Source organism: Haliaeetus leucocephalus, unplaced genomic scaffold, assembly GCF_000737465.1.
Source record: "Haliaeetus leucocephalus isolate CR32 unplaced genomic scaffold, Haliaeetus_leucocephalus-4.0 Scaffold240, whole genome shotgun sequence".
Lineage (NCBI taxonomy): Eukaryota > Metazoa > Chordata > Aves > Accipitriformes > Accipitridae > Haliaeetus > Haliaeetus leucocephalus.
Window position 1 is genome coordinate 12,305,231 of NW_010972676.1, and position 22,016 is coordinate 12,327,246.

The following is a 22,016-nucleotide window of genomic DNA, read 5'->3' on the forward strand; positions in this document are numbered from 1 at the left end:
CATTGGTGACGGGCATCTGCCTCAGGAGTGTGTGTGAGATTTGGGCGCAGTGCAGCCTTGCAGGGCAGGGGCCAGTCCCCTCCTGCCATCCCACCGTTGCCTGCAGCATCTCCCCTGCCAGACCAGCTGCAGGCAGGATTTTGTACTCTGAGGAGGGAGCTGAGCTTGTGCCAACATGAGCCTGCCAGCGGGCTGGAGAGCTACACCACCTCCAGGAGGTTTCAATTCTTGCTTCTTCTACTCTAAAGCTGTTAAACCGCTGCTCAGTTGACAGCAATTAAGACCATGCCATTTGCTGGACAGCTTCTGCCCTTTGCATTGTGATGGCAGCTCTCCATTTCGCTGTTTGTTCCTGGACATGAGTTGTTATTATTTTCACTCTTTTCCCCTCTCTACAGACCGGTGGCTGCTGGTGGTGGTGTGCCTCTGCCCCAGATCTGGTGTGGTTTGTATGGAAGAGGGTTTGGAGACGAGGCCAGCGCCTACGCCTGAGCCCCGTGCCCGCCGTCTGGGCTTTGTCACGGTAGCAACCCTCGTACAGAGAAAGTTGTTGGGATGAGTGTAAATGAGTTTGCCTGCAGAACAGCCTGTGCTGCCTGCAGAGGCCAGGCTGCGGGGCTGCAGGAACTTGCTCTTCAGCCTTGTCTGTTAGAGCCCAGTGCACAGTTGGTGAACTACCCTGGGGTGTCTGGTGCCCAGGGGTTTTGTAGCTCATGTAGGAGCCTCTCAAATCGCATGTCATGCACCAGAGACTAGTTTTGGCCATCACTAGGTGACCTGGGGATGCCCCGACTGTGCATGGAGGGTGTTAGCACCGTCTGTGCCACAGGGAATGCACGCTGCTGCTGCTGCCTGCCTCTGCCCTGGCTGCCTGCAGCACTGGGGAGGCAGCGACTCACTGGTGGCAAAGGCACTGGAGCAGGAAAAGGCTCCCATCAGGTTTGTAGCCAGCAGCTGGCATTCCCAGAGCAGCCAAGGGAGTTGTGTCCACAGGCTTACGTGCTTGGCAGCTTCCCCCAGGCTCCGTGCAGGCTCCTGCCTTTGCATCTCCTCTTCTCCTGACCCTCCATCTGTCATCCATCCACTTTCCTGTAGTTTTAAATCCGCTATTTAAATCTCTTGCAGGCTAGGGGAAAGTAGTCCTTGCCTACAGGCTCAAGGCTGCCCATCCGTAGGCTGCTCCAAACAATGGCTGTGGGTCAAGAAGGGCTGGAGAGGTAATAGCCGCTGCAGGGTTGCTCGCTGCACAGCCTCCCCAGAGCTCTGGCTGGGTTGGCCAAAGCAGCACGCCTCCTCCCCGTGACCCCCCCTGCTGCCGCTGCCGCTGCCGCGTGACTCTTCTGAGAAGAGTAATTTGCTCCTAAGAGTCACGCTACGTGTTGGTGGGGTGGTCTAGCTCGCTGCACGCCCGCCTGCTCCCGTCCCGCTCTGTCCCCACTGTGCCATGGGGCAGGCTGTGGGGTTGCTGCCTCCTGGGAAGGGCCACCAGACTGCACCCTGCCAGAGGGGCTCCTGGGCTCTGCTCAGAGCATCCAGACAACGCGCCGGGCCCCTCGGCACACACCTGGGGTGCCTGCCCGCATGCCGGCATAGCTCTGCTGGGTCCTGGCAGAGGATGCTGGGCAGCAGGGCACCGGGAAGTGACCTCTGCCTGCCTGTGCCCCCTTGTTGGGCTGAGGCTCTTGGGGGGGAAGGAGGGAGCGCCTGCACGAGAGGGGTCTGCACCGGCATCTCTCTGGAGTCCTGCTCTGGGATAACCTTGATTCTCCCTCTCTTCGGCAGCTGAGCCCCGGTGCAAGGCAGCTTAGGCACTGGTAGTGGCTTTCTCTCCTGGTTTGCAGCACCGCAGACCCTGCTGCGGGATCGCGCATCCTTGAAGCTGGTCTTTCTCCTCTGGACGTGGCTGGAGGGAGGGTTTGAGCCAAGCCTGGAGAGCAGCCCTACTGGCTGCTGGTATGAGGCTGCAATAAAACATTACGAGCTTTAAATGGGGCCAGCCTGTGCTGTAAAGCTGTCACCGCTAATGGAGATCATCTCCGCCTTGAGTGGCATAACTCCCCTTTACAAACTGTGGCTGGAAGAGCTGGAGTTGAACAAAGCAGAGGGTAATGTACAGTATGGCAAAGTTAGAAAACTCGCTTGCTGAGCAAAACACTCTCAGCCTGTTCCCACATTTCCAGCTGGACCCCTCCAAGCAGTTTGTGCCTAAGAGAGCATGTGATTCCTCCACCCCCACATGGCAGCCAGGACAAAGCACTTGGTAAAACGGTGAAAGAGCATGATACATCATAAATATTAGCAACTGGCCCCTTGCCAGTCACAGGCAGAGAAACCATCTTGGCCATTAATCTATCCGTGCAAGCTGCATCTGGCAAAGTGGTGCTCGACATCACCCATGTTCATTTTTGTCTCGGTGTTGCAGTTCACACTTGCTTTAAAAAAAGAAAAAAAAGGAAAAGTACTTTGCGCTCTCTGGGACTGAATTGTTAGTGAGTTTTTCCTGGGGGGCTCTGCCATCACAGTGTGGAACCAGTGCGGGGTGCTGGTGCTGGGGCAGGCAGGGCTGGGACTTCCCCCAAGCTCAGCTTTCATTCTCTGCTGTGATTAATTGCAGTTAGTGCTCATCTGTAATTTTAGAGAACAATCGGATGACGTGCCTCGCGGTTGATTTAATTGAAAACTGATGAGGCATCAGAAGGCTGCTGTGCACCAGGGTAAGCTGTGCTGGGATCCTCCTGAGAACCCTCTCCCTGTCCTCAGCAGTGCCTTGGAGGGCTCAGGCTACGCCCCGGTTTCACTTGGGCTGAGCTTGTGCTGTAGGTCCGGGGTCTCCTTGCCCTGGACATCTGGGTCTCCTCCCCTTGAAGTTTTGTGACCAGTCTGGATGTTCTCAAGTGCAGTAACGTTAAGGATTTGGGGTTTTGCACCGCTGTGGTATGGACCACTGGGGAGGTTTAGGGTATTTCGGATACATGTCTCATTCCCCATTGCAGAAATCCTCTGCTCTGCCTATTCATCTGCTTGAGTTGTGCTAGCGATTTCTAAGGCAGTTAGGAAGGCTGAGGGAAATTGCTTTCAGGTCAAGACCTGCTTTAGCCTGTAGTGAATTACTATGCCTGGGTTTTAAATCTTTGCAAACAGAGGATTATGGTGGTGGTAAATACTAGGTAGGCCTGGGGATTGCTGTGCTGCTGGTTGGAGGGAGTGTGGCCTTCCCCTTTAGCATATAGAGAGTGATGGATGTTAAAAAAATAAATTGAGATACAGCCTGGGTTGTAGCTTCGATACTATTTCTCCTTGATTGATATTTCTGCTTGGATGCTTTGCAGAGTAAGCAGTCTATTTCTTGCTTAACCTCACGGGGCTTTTTCCTTCTTAAATGAGGACAGCGTGGTAGATACAACCAATTGCCGAGAGCCCTGGATTAGTGCAAGATCTGCAAAAAATTCAGAGCTGCTGTACAGCCCAGCATCTGCTTGAAACACAAGTGACGAACACATTTGAAATGTCAAAGCTGCATTCCTGTGCCGGAGGATAGCTGCCCATGCCTGGCTGCACTCAGCATCTCTGGGTCTCTAGTCCCAACGGTGGCTTTAGGGGCTGAAAACAGCGATTGCCTCCTGCTCTCAGCAGACCTGGGGTAGCCAGCAGCCTGTCCCGAGCACGGCGGGACGAGGGGGTGAGGAACCACAGTGGTGTGAAGGCTGGAGCCTGGGCAGCGCTGCAGAAACGCCAGCCTAATGGGAAACCCTGCCCGTAGCCGTGGAGGGTGCAGGCAGCAGAGGGTGAGGGCAGGCTGGGGTCGTCCTCCTGCCTGCAAGGACTGGGCAGGAGGAAGGAGGAGGATTTTGTTTGCTGATTGCTGTGAAAGCAGTGGTGACACGCACATCTAGCCTGCAGAAAGCTGCAACGGCACCTGTGCATCATGAATGGGGGCCAAAACAGGTTGACACAGTCTCTTTAATCCAATTAGTGCCGAGGGCTAAGCAACCCGGCCAATTTGCTCTTGGCTTTTATAACACATATAAATAGCGTTGGCGTTACATAACGCCATGGGGAACGGCTCCGCTCCCCTCGCAGTCCCCAAGTAGAGCTGAGCTTGGCTGGCCAGAAGATGAACATGGCTTTGCCTGGGGCTGGAGGAACCCATCCAATGGTCCGATCTCTCATAGCATTTGCGTTCGCTGCATTCCACTTGGCCTGCTGCAATCCGTACAACATCCCCAGATCCACCTGGGACAAGCAGTCGTGACAAGGCATGTCTCCTGCACCCCCTCCCAAGCAACATCTCCATCAGTCGATCTTGTGTGCTGCAGAGGAGGCTGTGACAAATGCAGGCAAGGGCCTGACCCTGTTAACGAGCTCAGGCCTGGCCTTGATAACGATGTCCTCCAGCTGCTCTCAACTTTCCCACTGCAAGTGGAAGATGCTTCCATGTCTGCACGACCCTCCTTGTCCCTGACAGAGTACCACCAGCAATAATAAAGTTTTGCAGGCTGCCGCAGCCTGTCAGCAGTTTCGTGCAGGCAGGGGGCTGTAATCTCTGCCCTCGGAGAAGCCCGAGTCAGGCCAATGGCAGCTAATGAGCTTGTGCAGGTGTTGCTGCGGGTGTCACGCGGCTGACTGAATTATTGATGTTGTCCGTCATGGGAATTGCTGTGATGCTTCAAACCAGGGATGCTGTGGGGGAAATGCTGGGAAACGCTCATGGAGTTGGTAGCTTTTCCCAGAAGTAGGTAGCAGAAGGTAAGCATGGGGGTTTGTGTGGCTGCTCCTGCAGAAGCACTTCAAGAAAGGGAGAGGCTGGGTTGAAGCTACCTCTTGCTTTTGTCAGTTGTACGGCAAACTGGTCTTCTGGAAGGAAGGAGGGACTGGATAGAAGCAGGAAGTCACCAGAAATGGTTTCTGAAGTATATCATGCCTAAAATGCGCAGGGGTAAATGCTGTCACGGTCATTGAAGGTTGGTAGCTTTATGTAGAGGTTGCAGTTGGACTGTGTTTGCCCTGAATTGGACGAGTCTTGCCCACGGGGTTGATTGCACCAAATCTGTGTTGGGTGTAATTCGTCAAGTTGCCATTAGTAATCGCTGGTTACAATTTTGTCTTATATAGCTGACTTTTCCTCTTTGTGCTTTCAGAAATAACACAGATCATCCAGGTAGACTTGGACCTGAAGTACAAGACCAACATCCGAGACCTGTTTGATGAGTTTGACAACTTCCCAGAGGGAGCAGTCATCGGGATTGCCAGGGAAATGCAGCCAGTGTACAGGTACAGCCACCTCCCCATGGGGAACAGGGGGTGGGCAGTGGGCAGCTGGCATGTCTTCTCTTCAACTCAGGTTGGTCTTTGGAAGAAAATCTAGGGGGAAGCAGTCTCCCTGCTTTAATCCCTGCAGGGGGACTTAATCTGAAACTTGTACATCGGTATGAAAAAAGTGTTGCAGTGGTTTCCCTGTTCTCACACACCATCACAAGGCTTCCAGAGCCAAGTTCCTGGTCATCAGTGCCAAAATCCGTACATGGATTATAGCACATCTGCTAGAGGTGTGTTTGCCCAGCCATGCCTGCTGACGTGCTGTGATTGCATTCTGGAGCATCAGTTTGTATGTCGGGGCTCAGGGGTTTTGGCTGTGAATGTTGCAGAGGGCAGGGGTTGAGTCTGGGCAACAGTGACGTTCTGTGTCCCTGGAGTGTCAGTGCACCTTCTGCTGAAGAAATATTCCCCCAGGGAAGACTGAGTGGGCAACTCTGTTGGTGACCTGGGCTTGCAAGCATGAGGATAGCCCCATGGTCACTTGCTCATCAGACCCTCGGTCCACCAGCCAGTGCCGACTGTGGTGGCAGCTAGCGGTGGGAGCTGCGCACCGAGGGGTGGCCCAGCTCTTCCCACTCATGGGCTACCGGTGCGCTTCAGAGACACATAGATTTCCAGGCTGGTGCTTAAAGAAATTGGTTTAGTTTAGCGTGCATTGTTCCAAGGATGAACCTCAGGTTTTGTTTTAATCCAGGGTGAATCAGATCATCAGCTCAGGATGCCTTAATGGCTTCTCAGCTGAGCAGAGTTTGAGTGTCTGAAATGGCTTGGCTGGATTTGCTAATCCTAATGGAAATGTTCTTGGAGAAAGATAAAAAAAGCTTAAGAGCTCCGTATGTCTTTTCCTTCCCTACTGGAAGCCTTAGTAGTGAGATCAATAACTGAACCTCTTAAGACATGTCCAGCAGCACTCTTGGGCAAAGGCTGAGCTGCAGAGATCTGGAGCAGCCGTTCCTGCTGCATGTGCATCCAGATGGGATGAGGGTGGAGACAGAGGGAAGTTCACCAGCAGGGTATTGATGGTCATTAATCACCACCGGTCGTTTCCTAGAAGCCCAAGCCGGCTGAGAGCATGCTCATGAGAGCATTTCTGGTTGCTCAAGCTGCAGAAGTCGCCACTGTTCCCAGGCTGGAAAAAGACATCTCTGTGCCTGTGGCAGAAGCGTCACCTCCCCTCCTGACTTGTGCTCTTGGCAGGGAGAGCTGGGACCAGAGGAACGCAGATGCTGAGGTCTCGCCTCCATAGAGTGGCACCACGCTGAGAGTATGGAGGGCTCCTGTATCTGCTTTGGGTGTCCTGGCAGGATTTTGGTGCCCAGAGTGGTAAATCCAGCCCCAGTTAATCATATCCAATCATTAGAACTTACAGCAGGATGGAGGGAGCAGCAACAGCTGAGTGCGGCTGCGTCGGACTGGCAGCCTCAGTCAGCGCTGCCCAGCAGGGCAGGTCCCATTCGTTAGCGGTGCAGCCTCTAACAGGATAAATTAAGTGTTTGTTTGCTTACAATTAGTCCATGGTGGAATCGCTTTGTATTTCTGTCCCTGCAGGGATTGGCTTTGCATTATTTCCATGCATAGCTAGGGAGCAGGGATGGTGTTCCAGTGCCTGGATGTGGTTTGTGGGACCAGGTGTGCCTGGAGGGGACTGCGTTAAGCTTTGGGGTGCCCTGCTGGAGGGAGAGATCTCCAGCACGGCAGGGGACAAGGCACGGGACCGCGGGGCTGAGCACTGAATATCTGACCCGAGCTGAAGCCGTGCTCTCCCCCCTCCTGCCGCCCGCGGTGGGGACAAACAAGCCAAGCAATAACAGCCCTCACAGGCTGCATTTTTGGGCTGAACTTTCTGTTGTTGCAGTTTTGACGTTCTGGGTCACTTTGGGCTATGTTGTGCTTTTCTTCTTGTGCTGTTTTGATCTTCATGTGAAAACAAGTTCCTGATCCTTCTTGTCGCCAGATCACCCGGCGCGGGGCGAGCTGTGCAAACGCCAGCCTGCTCTCCCACCGAGCCCTCTGCCCCGCAGGGCTCGCACCTCGCTGCTAAAAGGGTTTCCAGACAAAAACATGAGCTGACAAAGCATGAGCGTCTTTGTAAAAAAAATAATCTTTGCTATTTTTATACTTTTAGCAAGATAAAAACACGTTGTAGGTGTGAAATAAGAGGTGCCAGCTCCAGCCGTGTGATTTGCCACATGCGCAGGCTTGAAGCATCAGTTGGGAAAGTGGTTGTGGGGGTGAAGGAGGGTTATGGGGCGATGGTGGGGTCTCTCCATTGCCACTTGTGCTCTCCTCCCCACTTCACGCAGCTCTCTGCGGCACCAACTTTGCCCCAGCATTGGGCAAAACGTCAGAGGGCTTGGGGGGAGTCAGCAGAGCTTTCCTAAGCTTGGTCACGGAGCTGTGGACTGGCACCCCTGGGGCAGGGTAAGCCAGTGGCTGGCAAAGTCTGGATGCCATCTTCCCCTCTCTGTAGCAATGGGGAAGATGGATTGGGATCAATCCACTTGGCTGCGTTGGATCCTTCTTACCTGCTTGGCCCGTCAGAGGAGATAAATGGGTGCAGACCAGTGTATTTTGTAGACGATGCACCCTTTTCTGGGAGGTCGTGCTGTTCCTGCCAGCTGCCTGTTGGCTGTCCGGCTGTGGGCTGCACTTTCCCGGCACAGGCTGGGGCTGCACAAGGCTCAGGCTGCTGCGCTGGTGCACTGAGCAGTGCTGGGCGCAAATGCTTGCGGGAAACGGAGGAGTAAGGGAACAGCAAATAGGAAATGTCCCGGAGCCTGCCTGCACATCCTGAAGGTAGGGGGAAACCTCCAGACAGCAAAACAGGATGGCACGGGAGCGTTTCCACTCATTTGACTCATGCTGAAACAATGCCCGGCCACTGTTTGTCTTGGACAAACACATTTCTCTGAGCAACAGGATCTCCTGGCCCTCCTGCAAGGCAAACGCTGGGGTTTAACTGTTACGCAGCCTGGGGCTGGCCCGTCCTTTGGGACCGCCGCTCGGTGGCCTGTGGAGAGCGGTATCTCCTGCTGAAGCTGTACGTGGAGCACGCTGCAGATCCACCTCCCCGCCGTGCCCCACAGGGCAGTGTCTGGCAGGGGGTCCTGGGTGCGGAGGGGGAGGCTGCAGGAGCCCACGTGAAGTGCAGGAGTCAGTCCGAGGTCCGAAGCTGTTGGCATCAGGTTTGCTTCTCTCCAGCCGCAGTGGGGGAAGCGGCACTCTGTCCGTGGGTCAGGCGTGTTGTCCTTTCTGCTGCTTTTGGATCCGATGTGCGACATGGGGTATGGCCAACACCTCTGTGGATGGGGTCGCAGGCAGAGCTTCGTCCCACAAGAGGCTGCCCCCACTGCCAACGTTGCTGGGGACACTGGTACTATGCACTAGACTCGTAGACACTTGTGGGCTTGCCGTGGCAGCACTGGATGCCTCCTGCCAGGTTGACGTTTGCATGCTGGCCTGCAGGCAGAGCCTCTTCCCAGCACTGACATATGCCTGCTCATGTGTCTGCATGCACAGGATCCACACCGTGGCCAAGACCAGGAGCTCCTGCTTCAGCAAGAATGATTTTGATGGAAAGATTAAAATCTGCATCTGAAGTTTGCCTGGTCCCCGACCATGCAAGGAAGTACTCTTGCAGAGTCATAACCTTAATTAAAAATCCTACTGTCCCCTGCAGCGTTTCTGCTACTCAGGTGTGCTGGCAGTGTCCTGTTCACCAGGCTACAGAGGGTGACCCATGATGCTCTGTATAAATATTTATGTTGCTTTGGGCTTTCCATGCCAGATCCTGGCCAGATGGAGAAGTCCAGGCCCTCCTGTGCTCTTTCTTAGCCCTGCTAAGAAACATGCAGGCAAGCATTGCAGATGCAGCCTGCAAGCCGGTTACCAGGCGAGCAGGCAGGTCTCTTTTCTCAGGGTGAGTGCAGGGTGCGTGCCTGGCTTGGCGAGCAGCTTAGCCGTGGTCCCGGCTGCCGCGGGGCTGAGTGATGGCCGAGTGAGGCACAGCTTGCTGCGGGCTGACCCCCGACCAGCACGCTGTGCCGTGCTCCCCGCTGCCATCCCCCCAGCCATCCCTGCCTCTTTGTTTCCTACGTGGTGCCGGTGCTGTTACTGGCACTGCCACGTGGCGGTAGAGTCTGTGTGCCCACCAGTGCCGGCACCGCCTGGGGCCCTCAGCGCTGCCCCATGTTGCTCCCCTTGGAGGTCTCACTGGAGAGGAATGGTCTGCTGGCAACAGGGAGGACCTAACCCACAGGTCCTCAGATGGGTGCTTTTACCCTCTTGCTGCAGCTGGGAGCAAGGTACCTGCTGTGATGGTGGACATCAGGTGAGGTCCCAGACCTTCTCAGGTCCAAGGGTGCATGTCGCTGGGGCTGGAAGGGTGGCTGCTGCCTCCGTTCCTGCCGTTGGGTGAGATCTTAACTGCTGTCCCCCATGACAAGAAGCTAAGGACGCTGGAGGCGTCTTGGGAATCCACAGTGCGGGAAAAGATAACAGTTTGTCCTGCAGGAAAGGATCTACATCAAAGGGACAGCTACAGACTACAAAGGGCTGACAATTGAGTCCTTGTATGGCTGCAAGGCCATTTGCCTTTGCTTCTGCCTAAAACCTAGGGAGAGCTTGAACAGGACATTATTTTGTGGAAAGGGAAAGCTTTGTTTCTGCTTGTGTTCGTGTGGGAGCTGCTCTAGGTGTGCTGTGTGCTCTGTCACACAGGTTTTGTTTGTTTGAGAGCTGGTAAAATAACCCAGAGAAGTCCGTTAATGAGTGGAAGCTGGACCCAGAGGCACGGCACTTGCAGCGCTCGGTGTTTGCTGGGAGCTCAGCAGCAGCAGTGCTAAGTCACTTTGTCAGATGTTTGGAAGAGGAACGGAGTTATCCTGGGCTGTGAGCAAGCTAATGCTGAATCCACAGCCAGGCCGGGCTGTCAGCGCATCTGGGCTGAGACGGTACGTCCTGTACCTTCTCTTGGGATTTAAAAAAATCACAAAGTACTGCTGACAGCTGCGAGCCAGGAGGAGCAGCTGAATTCCCTGGGTATCAGCCGAGGCAGTGGTGGTGGTTGTAAGATATAGCAGTGCAGGTGGGCTGTTGCCTGGGATGGAGCTTTCTGGAATTGGAGATAACCATCTCCAGCAGACAGGTCCTCCTGCCTGAGTTTGCCTGGTTTTGTGGGCTCCTCATGCAGGCAGCTTGCCCTGATTCGGAGACTTTGCTCTTTTCCAAGTGCTTTTGCCCTGGGGGAGCAGGGAGCTGCCTGCCACGATGGGCTCTGTGTTTCCCAAGCCCCTCAGTCAGCGAAGGCAGGAGAATTTGCCTTGCCTGTGCCCTGCCAGGCGTGGTGATGCTAACGCTGCCTGCCCACAGTCCTGCAAGCCGGACCCTGCGCACTTTGGATTTTAAAGAATTTCGAGGCTTTGATTTGATTTGTAGCAAGTGCTGCTGCATGATGCACAGCGGGAATGGTTCTAGGAATTCTTTGGCAATGGCTGCCAAGAAGCAGCCAAAATTACAGAACAAGCAGAACCTGCAAGGAACTGGCAACAGAATTGATTCCAGGAATTCAGCGTTACTTTCTCATAAAAAAAAATTATCCAAGAAGGTAAAGGGTTTTGTTGTTCACATCTGTGCACATCATTAATATGTAGGACCCGTCGCACTGATTCCCATTACCAAGCAAACTTGAAATGTCATTTAAAAGCAATGAATAAATTGGACAAGATCTGACAACCACAACTGTGCATCGATTAGCACAAACACTATTAATAATATTAATACTATTAACTGTCCCTTTTGAGATATTGGACATTGCAGACATGATTTTTTCCAACAACCAAAACACTTGTATGTGTTTGGGTAAGGCAGTCAAGACTCTCCAAGCATGGGTTCAAGTGTTGCCTCCAAGGACTTTGCTGTCCTGCAGAGAGCACGTGTGGATGGTGGTCCCCATTTGCAAGGCCTGCCTGAGAAGTTTGCTATGACTTTGCTATGGGTAATTTTTTGTTGGCCATAGCACACAACTCCAGGGTGTGTTGGGTGAGCATGTATCAGTTACCATACCTGCACTTGTCTTCAACTCCTGAACTTCTCAATTTCAGCTCCTGAACATCTCGATTTCGGTGTCTAGAGGTAGGCGTTACACTGGTGGCATCTTGGCGTTGCTGGAATACCTGGCTGCACTGGTAGGTCATCAGCCCCTGCACGCTAAACATCGTGAGCAGGTGGTTAGATCCAGCTGGGTATTTGCACAACTGCTGTCATCTTCAGTGGTTACTTTTTTGTCTTGGGAGAGCATGAACTGAAGAAAGAGCAGGTCCGTGCTGGGCAATGACACTTTTTGGGAGGTCACAGCTTGGTTTGGGGCTGCTAAGCAACATGCTGTTCATGGGCAGTGGCAAGGCTCAAGCTGGCCTATGTGGGGCAGGTATTCCTGACTCCTTGCACCCCAGTGAAGGTTTTGCAGTGTGGTAAGGAGGGGAGTCTGGGCTGTAGATGCTAGCAGAGGTCTCAAACCAGCCCAGCATGGCTCTTGAGCCTGCTCTGGAAAGCAGCTGCTGGGGCTGAGCACGCAGAGATGGGCCAGGAGGAGCGGATGGGGCCACTGGAAGCTGGAGGGCAGCTGGTGCCGCTCGGCCAAGGGCTTCCTCACCAGCACTTGGTGGAGAAGGAGCTTCCAAGAGCTGAAGCCCTTTGATGGAGGAACAAACAAACAGCAGGAAATCGAGAGGTTTTGCTGCATAGCTGGGATGCTTTCTGGAGTGATGCGGTGCTGGGGCCTCACAAGGAAGCTCCCGGCAATCCTCTGGAGGGGTTCCCGCAATGCCCTCCCTCTGAAGCTCAGTGGCGATTCCCTACATGCCAGGACTCCCCCATGACAGCACAGTATCCCACGGCTGGGACTCCCAAACAGGGATGAAGGGATGGAAGCCTTTTATTTCTCCTCCCTGCAGCGGCAGGTGAGCATCTGTGGAGGGAGGGCATCTCCCCTGTTCGTGAGAGCCCCGTTGGCAGGCAAGGGTGGCCTGGGGCAGGCTGCCTGTGCCTCCGAGGCAGGCAGGAGAGCACTGCCCGAGCAGAGTCCATGCACAGTTGTTAACAGAAATCTGCCGTTTTGACAATAATTAGGCGCACGGTGTTTTAGAGTACCCCCGTGAACGGGCTGCCCCCCGTCCTTCCCCAGCGCTGAATGAGCAGATGGTCCGATGCACACAGCTGATCGCTCCGCACTGCCGCTAGTGCCACGGGCATTTGATCTGTAGAAGGAAGGAAAGCGATGCGGCCCAGACAGGGATTTATGGTCCCACCTCTATTCGGACGGTGATTTTAGCACTGGCATGGGGCGCAAAAATTTTAGATGGTGAGGGGGCCTGGCCTTGAAAATCCACATCCCAAGGAAAGGTTTTGCTTGCAAGCTGCGTTTGCAAGTTGCTACTAATCATCTATTTAAGTGTGCCCGTTTTTGGACTGCTAAGTCCATGCAGGAATGTAATCATTGAGAATCAATTTGCTGCTCCAAATACGGGCCTTTTAAAAGTTTGGCATGCAGACTGTGCTGTAGTAGAGACCATCACTGTACAGACGTAATTTGTGCATTACGTGAGAAGTTTATTAAGGAATTACTGACGTCTTCATTGAAGAGCTCAGTCCATCGGTTCGTCAGCGTTTTCCACAGGAGGGCTGGAGGTCCTGCCAGAACTGGACCCTTGCCCTGAACCCATCAGGGGAGGGTAAGGTGGTCCCGGTGTGCACACCGACAGATCCTGCCCATTGTCCTGGGCTGGGAACTGGGGTTGCTTTGCCCCAGGCTGACATTTCCCCCGCAGAGCGGGGTTACCGCTGTGTTGGCGACGCCATTGCACACTGCTGGGTGCGTGGTGCTCCCGAGAAGCACGGAGCCAGGATTTCCTGGGTTACACAAACTGCTCAGCCTCAGCTAAGGCGCTCTGGACCAGGCTGGTACTGAACCTGCCGCTCCAGCTCCTTAAGGGTTTAGCGTTTGCACATGGGAAGTAAGTAATTAGCAACAAGGGCCACTTTGTTGCAAAGCCTCGGTCTGCAGCAGGGCTGAGCATCCTGGCCGAGGTCTGGCAGCACCGGAGCGGGAAGGGGGAGCGGGGGTTAGATGCTGCTCTGGGTGCAGCCCTGGGGCAGATGCCTCCCTCCAGCTGCGGCAGAAGCTTCGAAGGGCCGGTCTTCACTGTAGCAATGCCTTTTGGGGTGGGGTGGAGCTGGAGGAAGGGGAGACGGCCTTTTCCTGAGGGCTAATCTTGGTCGGTGGTATGGGGCCGGCAGCTGCCTGCCACAGTGAGGTTTAGCCAAGAGGAGGAGAATGGTGCGGGGAGGTTTCCTGGCTGTGCTCTTCTTGCTGTGGATTAGCGGGAGAGCCACCGTCATCCCCTGGACAGATGATGCTGTCGTCCCCGTGCCATCACTCTTCCCTCCCCACCGCGCACACCCTCTCCTCTGGGCTGGACACAAGCCGCTGTCAGGGGGTCCTCCAGGCTGCTGTGGGAGCCAGGTTGCTTTTAAGCCTGGTACCTGCTGTCCCCAGAAGCCTTTACAATTATTTACTCCCTCTGTTTGCTCTCTCCCCCTCCATTTCAAACACATCCCCCTGTCCCCATCATTGCCGCATACCTCCCATTGGGGCTCCCATCCCGTCCACCCCTCAGCCGACTGGCTGGGACCCCGCAGGTACTGGGCACCAGGCAGATGGGCAGCTCGGCCAGGGATTGCGCAGTGGGACCGCAGCCACACGCCGTGACCTCCTGCCCATCCTGGGGGAGCACTGGCAGCGGCACAGGGTGGAGGAGCGCTCGTGCCTCGTTGCTTATTGCACAGGAACAGTGGCGTTTGCCAGCAGCTGCAGCTGGGGATAACACTGCCAGCCGTCTGTTTTCTGGCTCAGGAACCAAAAAGTGTATTTAGAGGTAGCAGGAGCGTGCACTTGTTTTAGTTGGTGTTTGGGCTGGCAGGGCTGCTGTCAGAGTGGTGCAGAGAGGGACGGCCAGCAGCCCGTGCCGCCCTTCTGCACCAGGAGCCCTGTGCCTGGCTGGATGGGACTCGGGGTCCCCCAGCCCCTGACCCCCATGAGAGAGGCTTGGTGACAAGTGTGTCCTGAAGCTGCTGGCCCGCTGCTGCTGCCCGTCCTGCCCTCCAAGGCAGCTGGCCCAAACTCTGCCACCGCTGGCAAGGGGTGGGAGCAAAGCAGTGAGCTCCAGCGAGGAGTTTACTGGTCCAGGGATGTTTATTGCATCCAGAATCTTGCAGACCCCTTATTTTTGTGGGTTTATCCTGTGGTTGTTGGCTTTGCTTCCCCCTTTGGTGAGGGAGAGGCTGTGCAGCCTTCCTCCCTAGGTACTGCACTGCTCAGGTTCATGCAGTGCACACGCATGGTGCACAGCGGTGTTGGGAGAGCCTGCAGCCTTCCAGGAGCATCCTCTGACCACAGCCACCCTGGGGCTGGCCCGGCATCTGGTTTCACTTTGTGTCTTTTTGACCTGGCTCCTCGGTTCCCCAGCTGTGTGTGGGGGATCCTGCAGGCTGTCCGCATTTCTGGAGATGCGACCGCATGGCGAGGATCCACATCCTCATCTGCAAGGCCAGCAGTGGCTGCGCAGCTGGTGTGGCAGGGTTGCAGCCTCTTGAACATCTCAGGTGGATACAGGCACACAAGTCCAGTCTGCTCCCTGTGGGCTAGTGCTTTGGGCTTGCTGTTGGTCTCCCAGCTGGCAGTACCTCCTCCACCCTGCCTTTTCTGCCAGCAAGGGCACCCTGCTGCTTTACCAGTGGTTTCCAGCTCATCCCATGAGGTTGTCCCATAAGCCAGAGCTGAAGTAAACGAGTGGAAGTTCATGGGTTTGGACAAAGTCTTCATCCCACCCAGCGTTTGCCCCTTGGTGTACGTGAAAGCGAGGGAAGGACCTGCAAAGTACAGCTGGGAGGTGGAGCGGTCCCTTCTCCCTCTGGCAGCTATCCCCAGCAAGGCATTTTAGAGGGTGCGATGGCAGCTCTGCGAGCTGGGGCTCGTGACTGCCAGCCTGCGAGGCAGGGGAGGTGTGGCCGGAGCGCCCTGTGCTGGGCCAGCAAGGGAAGTCCTGGTGGAAGCGGGTTTTTTTATCTGGGCTGCCTGGGCCCAGCGTTTGAATGCTTGGAAATGCTCTTCTCCAGATGTTTCCTAGCACACGCCGGCTCTGTTTATAAACAGCTCCTCAAAGCAAAGCCCATCAGGGCTGCAGGCGGGTGCTCACAGCAGCAGCCCCGCATGGCTCCCCGCACCTTGCTACGGGGTCGGGGGCCCAGGGTCACCTCTTTTCCCTCCCGTCCAGAGGGGCCAGGACGGTTAACAAAAGCCCGAAATGCCTCCTCTTCCTTTCTCCTCCCCTCCTCCTGGCCAGCAGCTTCCTGCCCCATTGCATCCCAGCAGTGGCCAGCATCTCCGGGCTGCCTTCCTGCCCTGGCTTTCGCTGCCGGGGGGGCAGGGAGGAGGGCACCCCGGAGCTGAGGCTGGTGGCACACTGCCCTGCCTGAACTGCCTGTCCCAAGGGAGATTCTGACTGCTCCAGGAGCTTGGGGCAGGGAGATGTTTCCATTGCATCCAGTTGGGGTTCGGTTCCTTCATGGTTGTCTCGGTGGGGGGGGCTGCACCCCCAGCACCTCCTCCCTGCATCCTGGCAGCATGCTCATCAAGCCCCTGGGATTTTCCCCCCATGTTTTTGCCAAAATTTGAGGTGGATGCCAAGGGGTGGTGTCAGGGAGGACAGAGCGGGCGCGTGGCACAGGCTGGGTTTAGCTGTTTAGCTGGTGGCTGTGCTTCCCCAGTCCCATGTCCTCCAAAGAAAATGATGCTTTCACACCCGCCACTCCTTCCACTTCCAGCTGGGTGGAGGTGCCTTTCAACCACGCTCTTCTCTGTCCTGGCCCCTGCAGAAGGACAGGGCCAAAACCCTCCATTAGAAGGACAAAAGCCAAGCAAAATCCAGGCTAAACAGATGCTGCCAGCAGCCCTGCCAGAATACCTTTCCCTCGGTTGGCCCGAGCCCAGCACTGGAAAGGCTGTGGTGCGGTGCTGCGAGCGGGTTCCCGAGCCGTCGGCGCTGCGGAGCCACCCACAGCTCGTGGCATCCTGGATCTCGCCCCAGCATCGCTCCCCGGGGACAGCCCTGTCCTCCCCCCAGCCCTGTGCCCCTGCGGTCCCCATGCACGGCCGGGAGAGGATGGCCCCGTCACGCCAGCGCCGGGAGGAAGGGCTGAACAATTGCTGCTTTGCCGGTCTGTCTCCTCTCCTCGCAGAAAAAGGCACGTTGCTCCCTTCTCGTTATCAGCCGTCGCCGAGTAATCCGCTGGGGAACGGCGTTGCCGAAAAATTGAGTCATTTGATACAGATCTGCTTTCGCCCCACTGCGGCCTGGTGATGCTGAGGGCTTGGGCACTTGCGTTTTTTCCTGTTTTAGCTGCTTGCAGGGGCTGTAATCTCGTCCCTTAGCTTGGGCAGCCTGTTTTTGGAGGTAAGAACATGAAAGGAGTTGGCTCCGCTGCTGTGGAGCTGGAAAGGTGCCTCCCTCCACGACACTGCTCCCCTGCTCCCTCCTGCTAGCTTCCAGCATAATTTTGGGGGCATGGGGGTGGCTTCCCTGGCACTGCTAGGGAGAAGCAGAGAGAGGAGGAATGCAGAGGTGGGCTTGAGTCAGCCTCTGCTCAGACCCCTGGACCTGAGCACCTCGGGAGACATGGCTGGGTCTTGTCATTGCAGATTGAGCTTCCCTCTAACCCTGCATGGAGAGTGCCTTGCCTGCCTTTTCTCATGAGCATCCACGAGTCGTCTTTGTGGTGGCCTGGTGCCTGTCCCCAAGACACAAGTGCTCTTCGCAGAGGCAGAGCCCTTTCATCCCTTCCCTGCCCTTCAGACCAAGCGAGCGCTGCTGCCCGCCGGCTCCGATGAGACAGCCAGTCCTCCACTCCCCCTCTCCAGGAGGCATGGAGACAGCTGCTCAAAAACTGAGCATTTCCTTCCATGGAAAACTGGCACTGGGAAAAACCCTTTCTGTCCTGAATCAGGCGACAGGGAGTGGTGTAAAGACCCTTAATGAAATGAGAAATATCAGAGGTTTGAATCTAAAGCATCTAAATGGAAAGTTGTAAGGAAGCGATGCTGTGTGATGGTTGTGGTTCTCCAGATCAGGAAATAAAAAAGGTGCTCACAGTTGACATCATTAACAGGTCCACATTTTCTGCTGGGATAATTCTGCTGGTGGCTGTTGAATCCTGGCTCTCGCCTTGGCCAGTCTCGCAGTGCTGTGCTGGGGATCCAGAGGACAGGCCAGAAGGATGGATTTAATAGTCTGATCTCTGTGCAAGCTTTAGGATTCCCCGAACAAGTGCCTGTTGGAGCTCAACACAGCTTCTTACAAGAAAAATTCCAATGTAGACGTTTGCAGTGTGGGAGTACCCACCGTGGCTCTGGAGCTGTCCCAGGGGCTAATGTCTCTGCATCTTCTTACATCTGAATTAGCACAGCTTCAGCTTCCAAGCAGGGGACCACTTTAAACCCTTGGGTGTTAAGCCCACACCATCCACCAAAAAATTCTTATTTCCTGGAGATGCATGGAGACTTTGGTCAGTGTCTGACAGATTCAGAGAGGAACCAGCAGCAGGCTTGGCTTATGTTTTTTTAACAGTGTTTCTCCTTGACATCTTCACAGTGAGGTGCAAAAACTGCTGTAGCTTTACCTTAAGTGTTAGGGCTGGAAGGAGAGCGCAGTGCTGGTACCCCATGCCTGTCAGGCGATGGAGTGGGGGCTGCGGGTCCCTGCTGCCCTCCTCTGAACCACAGGCTTGGCCAGCTCTCAGCTGCCTGGCTTTGCAGCAGAGGATGCTGCTTGGGGGCAGAAGACTTTCAGTCTGAATGGGAGCAATTTTCTGGGACAGAATCAACCCCAGCTACTTGGGTAATAGCATGGGATGAATTCAATTCCTGCAGGTGGGAGCAACCAGTGTGTGTATGGTGGGGTGTGCTCACTGCCCCAGGGCTGAGGAAGGAGCCAAAGACATTTTTGGGCTGCTTGTTTAGGTAGTCGAAATTTTTCCCATTTAAATCATCCTCTGGAGTTAGTTTTGTGTATTGTTAGACTTGCACTGCTCTCTTCTCCTTGGCAGCTGGAAATTAGCTGGTGAAGATTGCGTCTGCCAGAGCTGCTACAGCTGAGCCTTCCTAGGCTGCAAATGCTGAAGGCAGTGCTTGTTTAGCTAATGAGATGTTGCCATTGGATTTCTTTCTTTATTTTTACTTTGAAGAAATATTTCTGTCACTCAGATTTATTCCAAGCCTTCTTTTTGCATAAGCTCAAACTGGGGCCCATCTTTGATCCAGAGCTTCCCCATAATCAAGTAATAATAATAATGATGCTACGAGCTCTGCTGCTGAGATCGCGTTAACTGCAGGACATTTTCCTGGTGTGTACCAGCCGTAGGGGCACTTCTGGTGGTTCGCCCTAGGCACTGGGGATGTGGTTTTGTCTCCCCACACAGCTGTGTGAGCAGTCATGCGATCCTGTGTCCAGCTGGATCACCAGAGCGATGGCTGGTAGAAACAAAAGAGGCTTTAGGAAAGAGCAAGAAGAGTGGTTTGAGGTCTGGCCAATATCCTCTGCAGGGGGATGGAGAGAGACGCAACCCGAGAAGCACTGGGCCGCTCTGGGAGGCTGGGTGCTTCCAGCCAGCAGAAGACAAGCACTGCGAGATCCTTTGGGTGGGTGGTAGATCCTGGGCTGTCATCCAGACCTGCCCAGACTTGAGGTGGCTGCTCTTCGGGCTGCACTCCCTGACTCCCCTGTTCCTGTTTTTCCTCTCTTTGCAGGCACACGTTCTGGCAGTATCGCCGCGAGAACCCCCAAACCAAAGTGGGGGACCCCCCTCCTGATGGGCTGCCCGGCTTCAACAGTGGCGTCCTGCTCCTGAACCTGGAAGCCATGAGGCAGTCCAAGCTCTACAACCAGCTGCTGGAGCCCACCGTGGTGCAGAAGCTGACAGAGAAGTACCACTTCAAGGGCCACCTCGGGGACCAGGATTTCTTCACCATGGTGGGGATGGAGCACCCAGAGCTCTTCCATGTGCTTGACTGCACATGGAACCGGCAGCTTTGCACGTGGTGGAGGGACCATGGATACAGCGACGTGTTCGACCAGTACTTCCAGTGCGAGGGTGAGGTCAAAATTTACCACGGGAACTGCAACACCCCGATCCCTGAAGACTAGGGCACCCGTCGCCCCCGGGAGCAGCTCTGACTGCAGCAAGCCCTGCAAAGCCATAGTGGCTGCACCAGCAGTCCCTCAGGAAGGGTGGCCAGCCCTGATCCTTTGTATCCCAGGCGGATCCCTAGGGATCCCAGGGGCGTTCAGTATCCCATTGCCTGTAGCCTCACCCCTCCAGGAGGAAGTGCAGTCCGGTAGTTGGAGCAGGACATCCACGGTCACCATGCCTGGGCTCAGCTCCTGGCTCTGCTTGGGGCAAGTCCGTGGTACCTGTCTGTGCCACAGCCACTGGGACATGGGGACAGCCAAGGGGCCATCAGGTGACCGCTGCTTTTGCACATGGCAGGGTGCTGCTCCCTGGGTGCTGTGCAGCCTTGCCTTGTCTAATGATCGGCAGGAGTCCACAGCCGGGCAGTTGGGTTTCATTTTGGCACTCCTTGGTGGCCCATTTCTGCAACTCACGCAGACCGTCCGTCTGGTCCCTCTGGAGAGCAGATGCTGTCCTCAGGTCATCCTTTTGAAGCATTCCAGAAAGGTGAGAGGGTTTTAAAGACTGAAAAGCTGCTTTAAATTGGGTTACTTACAAACAAAAATTGAATGCTAGATGTGCTTTAAAGCCTTCTGTTGGTTCTTCTTAGCAACAAAAGTTTTACTGCCCTATCTTGTCTTGGAAGTGTTCGGTGAGCGTGTACCAATAGGTTCGTTTTTCTAGCTTTGCCTTTAACCTTTTGTACGAGAATAAAGCTGCAGATGTGAAACACACTCGGCTGTTTTTCTGCGGCACAACTGAAGTCCTGTGCAATAGGAGGTTTCATGCTCTTCTTATCATGATTAAAAGGTAGTTGATGTATATCTGTTGGGCAGTTGAATGTGGTGCCCCACATAGCTTATCACTGTGATTATCCCACGTCTGTCCTGAGCAAGCGATCCAAATAAACAGGCCAGTGCACAAACTGGATTTTAAAAAAAGATCATCATCACCATAGCTGGGCTTGGTTTGGAAGGAGCGGGGAACTGCCTGTGCTGTGAATGAGCGGCCTTCAGACGTGAGCACTCTGCTCCCTAAAAAATCCTGACTCGTCTGGCCTGGCTGGCAGGTGCAAGCTCCTGTGCAGGTCTCTGTCAGAGGAGATGCACAAGCGCATTAACCCACTTTCAGCCTGCTTTTTTTACACCGAGCCAGCGTGTGCCGCTGTGTGACGTGCATGTGCAAGAGAGAGGGATGGGGACCTAATTATGACTTAACCTAATAACAGCACATGCAGTGTGTGGCAGGAGTTTCCTGGGCTCCTTGCCCTGTGTCCATGAATGAACACTGATCTTCACTGAGGGAGAGGCTCTCCTCCCTCTAACTGATGCAAAGGGAACAGCAGGCTGCAATGCAGGCTGCAGCCCTAACCCTACCCTCTTTAATTTGCTGAACCGATCCATTTCCAAATAGCATAAAAGCTCGACTTTAAGTATTTTCACATCCCCAGGGAAGGAACAGCGAAGAGGTGATTAAAGGTGAGTGAAAGAAGCAGTAGCCTGCTGTGTTAGACTCACATTTTCACCCAGAACCAAGGTGATGAGGCCTCACTGTGCAATCAGCCAGGGAGCTGGAGGCTGCAGTGGGGCAGGATTCGGGGCGGGCAACACGCCACAATGATGCACCCTAAGGATGAGGAGGGTTCGCAGCGGCTCGGACGGCCAGAGCTACTGCCGTGCCCGGAGAGCACGTCCCCTCGCAGGGACTCCAGAGGGAGACTGCTGGGTTGGTGCCCGCTCTCATTTGCCATCCACCTCGCCCCTGCCCTGGCATTGCCACACTGCTTTCCAGGGCTTGCTGGGAAAAACAGAGAGATGGCAGGGCTTCCTGGTGCGGTGTCACGGTCCCGTGGTTGGCATCGGCGCTTCGTCACCACCGTGGCATGTCCCGAGGCCCCTGCGATTGCCCCGAGGAGCTCCTGGGGCTGCCCCACGTGCGCAGCCCCTGCCGTGCCCAGGATGCTGCTGCGAGGACTCAGCCCTGCGCTCGCCAGTCAGGGTACGCCGGTGGCACCGGTGACACACACCAGGCCTTGCGTGCCAGGGCAGGACCTTGCCATCGGCTTGGCAATGGCCCCGCTGGAAATACAGGCCAGGCGGCTCATGTCACCGGCCTTGGGGGCTCACGTCACCTGCCCTGGGGAGCGGTGGGGCAATGAGCAAACGTGGCTTTTTCCCGGGGCTGAGCAGCTCTGGGGTGGCTCTGGGTGTCGGCGCTGGCCCGAAAGCACTGTGATGGGTTTGGGATGGCATTGCCACAGGGTGACACCGAGGCTGGTGGCTTTGGGAGCCAGGGCTGCGTGGGACTGGGTGCTCCCCTGCCCCGCAGCCACCCCTGGAGCCGGGCCAGGCGCTGGGCACCCTCCACCTGCGGCCAGGGGATGTTCTCCGCACGGTTGGGACCACCTTTCCCTCTCTGTG

At 55.3% G+C, this 22,016-nt stretch overlaps 2 protein-coding genes across 2 annotated transcripts in view; one reads left to right on the forward strand and one right to left on the reverse strand.

Moving 5' to 3' along the window:
- Positions 1–20,328, forward strand: part of XXYLT1 (xyloside xylosyltransferase 1) — a 34,796-nt gene extending 14,468 nt beyond the window's left edge. The window contains exons 6-7 of the mRNA XM_010568438.1: positions 5,139–5,271; positions 19,175–20,328. Coding sequence (XP_010566740.1) covers positions 5,139–5,271; positions 19,175–19,571 — 530 coding nt within the window. The 3' untranslated portion in view covers positions 19,572–20,328. The remainder of the gene's footprint in view (positions 1–5,138; positions 5,272–19,174) is intronic.
- FAM43A (family with sequence similarity 43, member A) overlaps positions 19,885–22,016 on the reverse strand; it is a gene marked incomplete at its 5' end in the record, with an annotated part of 56,124 nt that continues 53,992 nt past the window's right edge. Inside the window, one exon of the mRNA XM_010568440.1 lies at positions 19,885–20,082. Coding sequence (XP_010566742.1) covers positions 19,885–20,082 — 198 coding nt within the window. The remainder of the gene's footprint in view (positions 20,083–22,016) is intronic.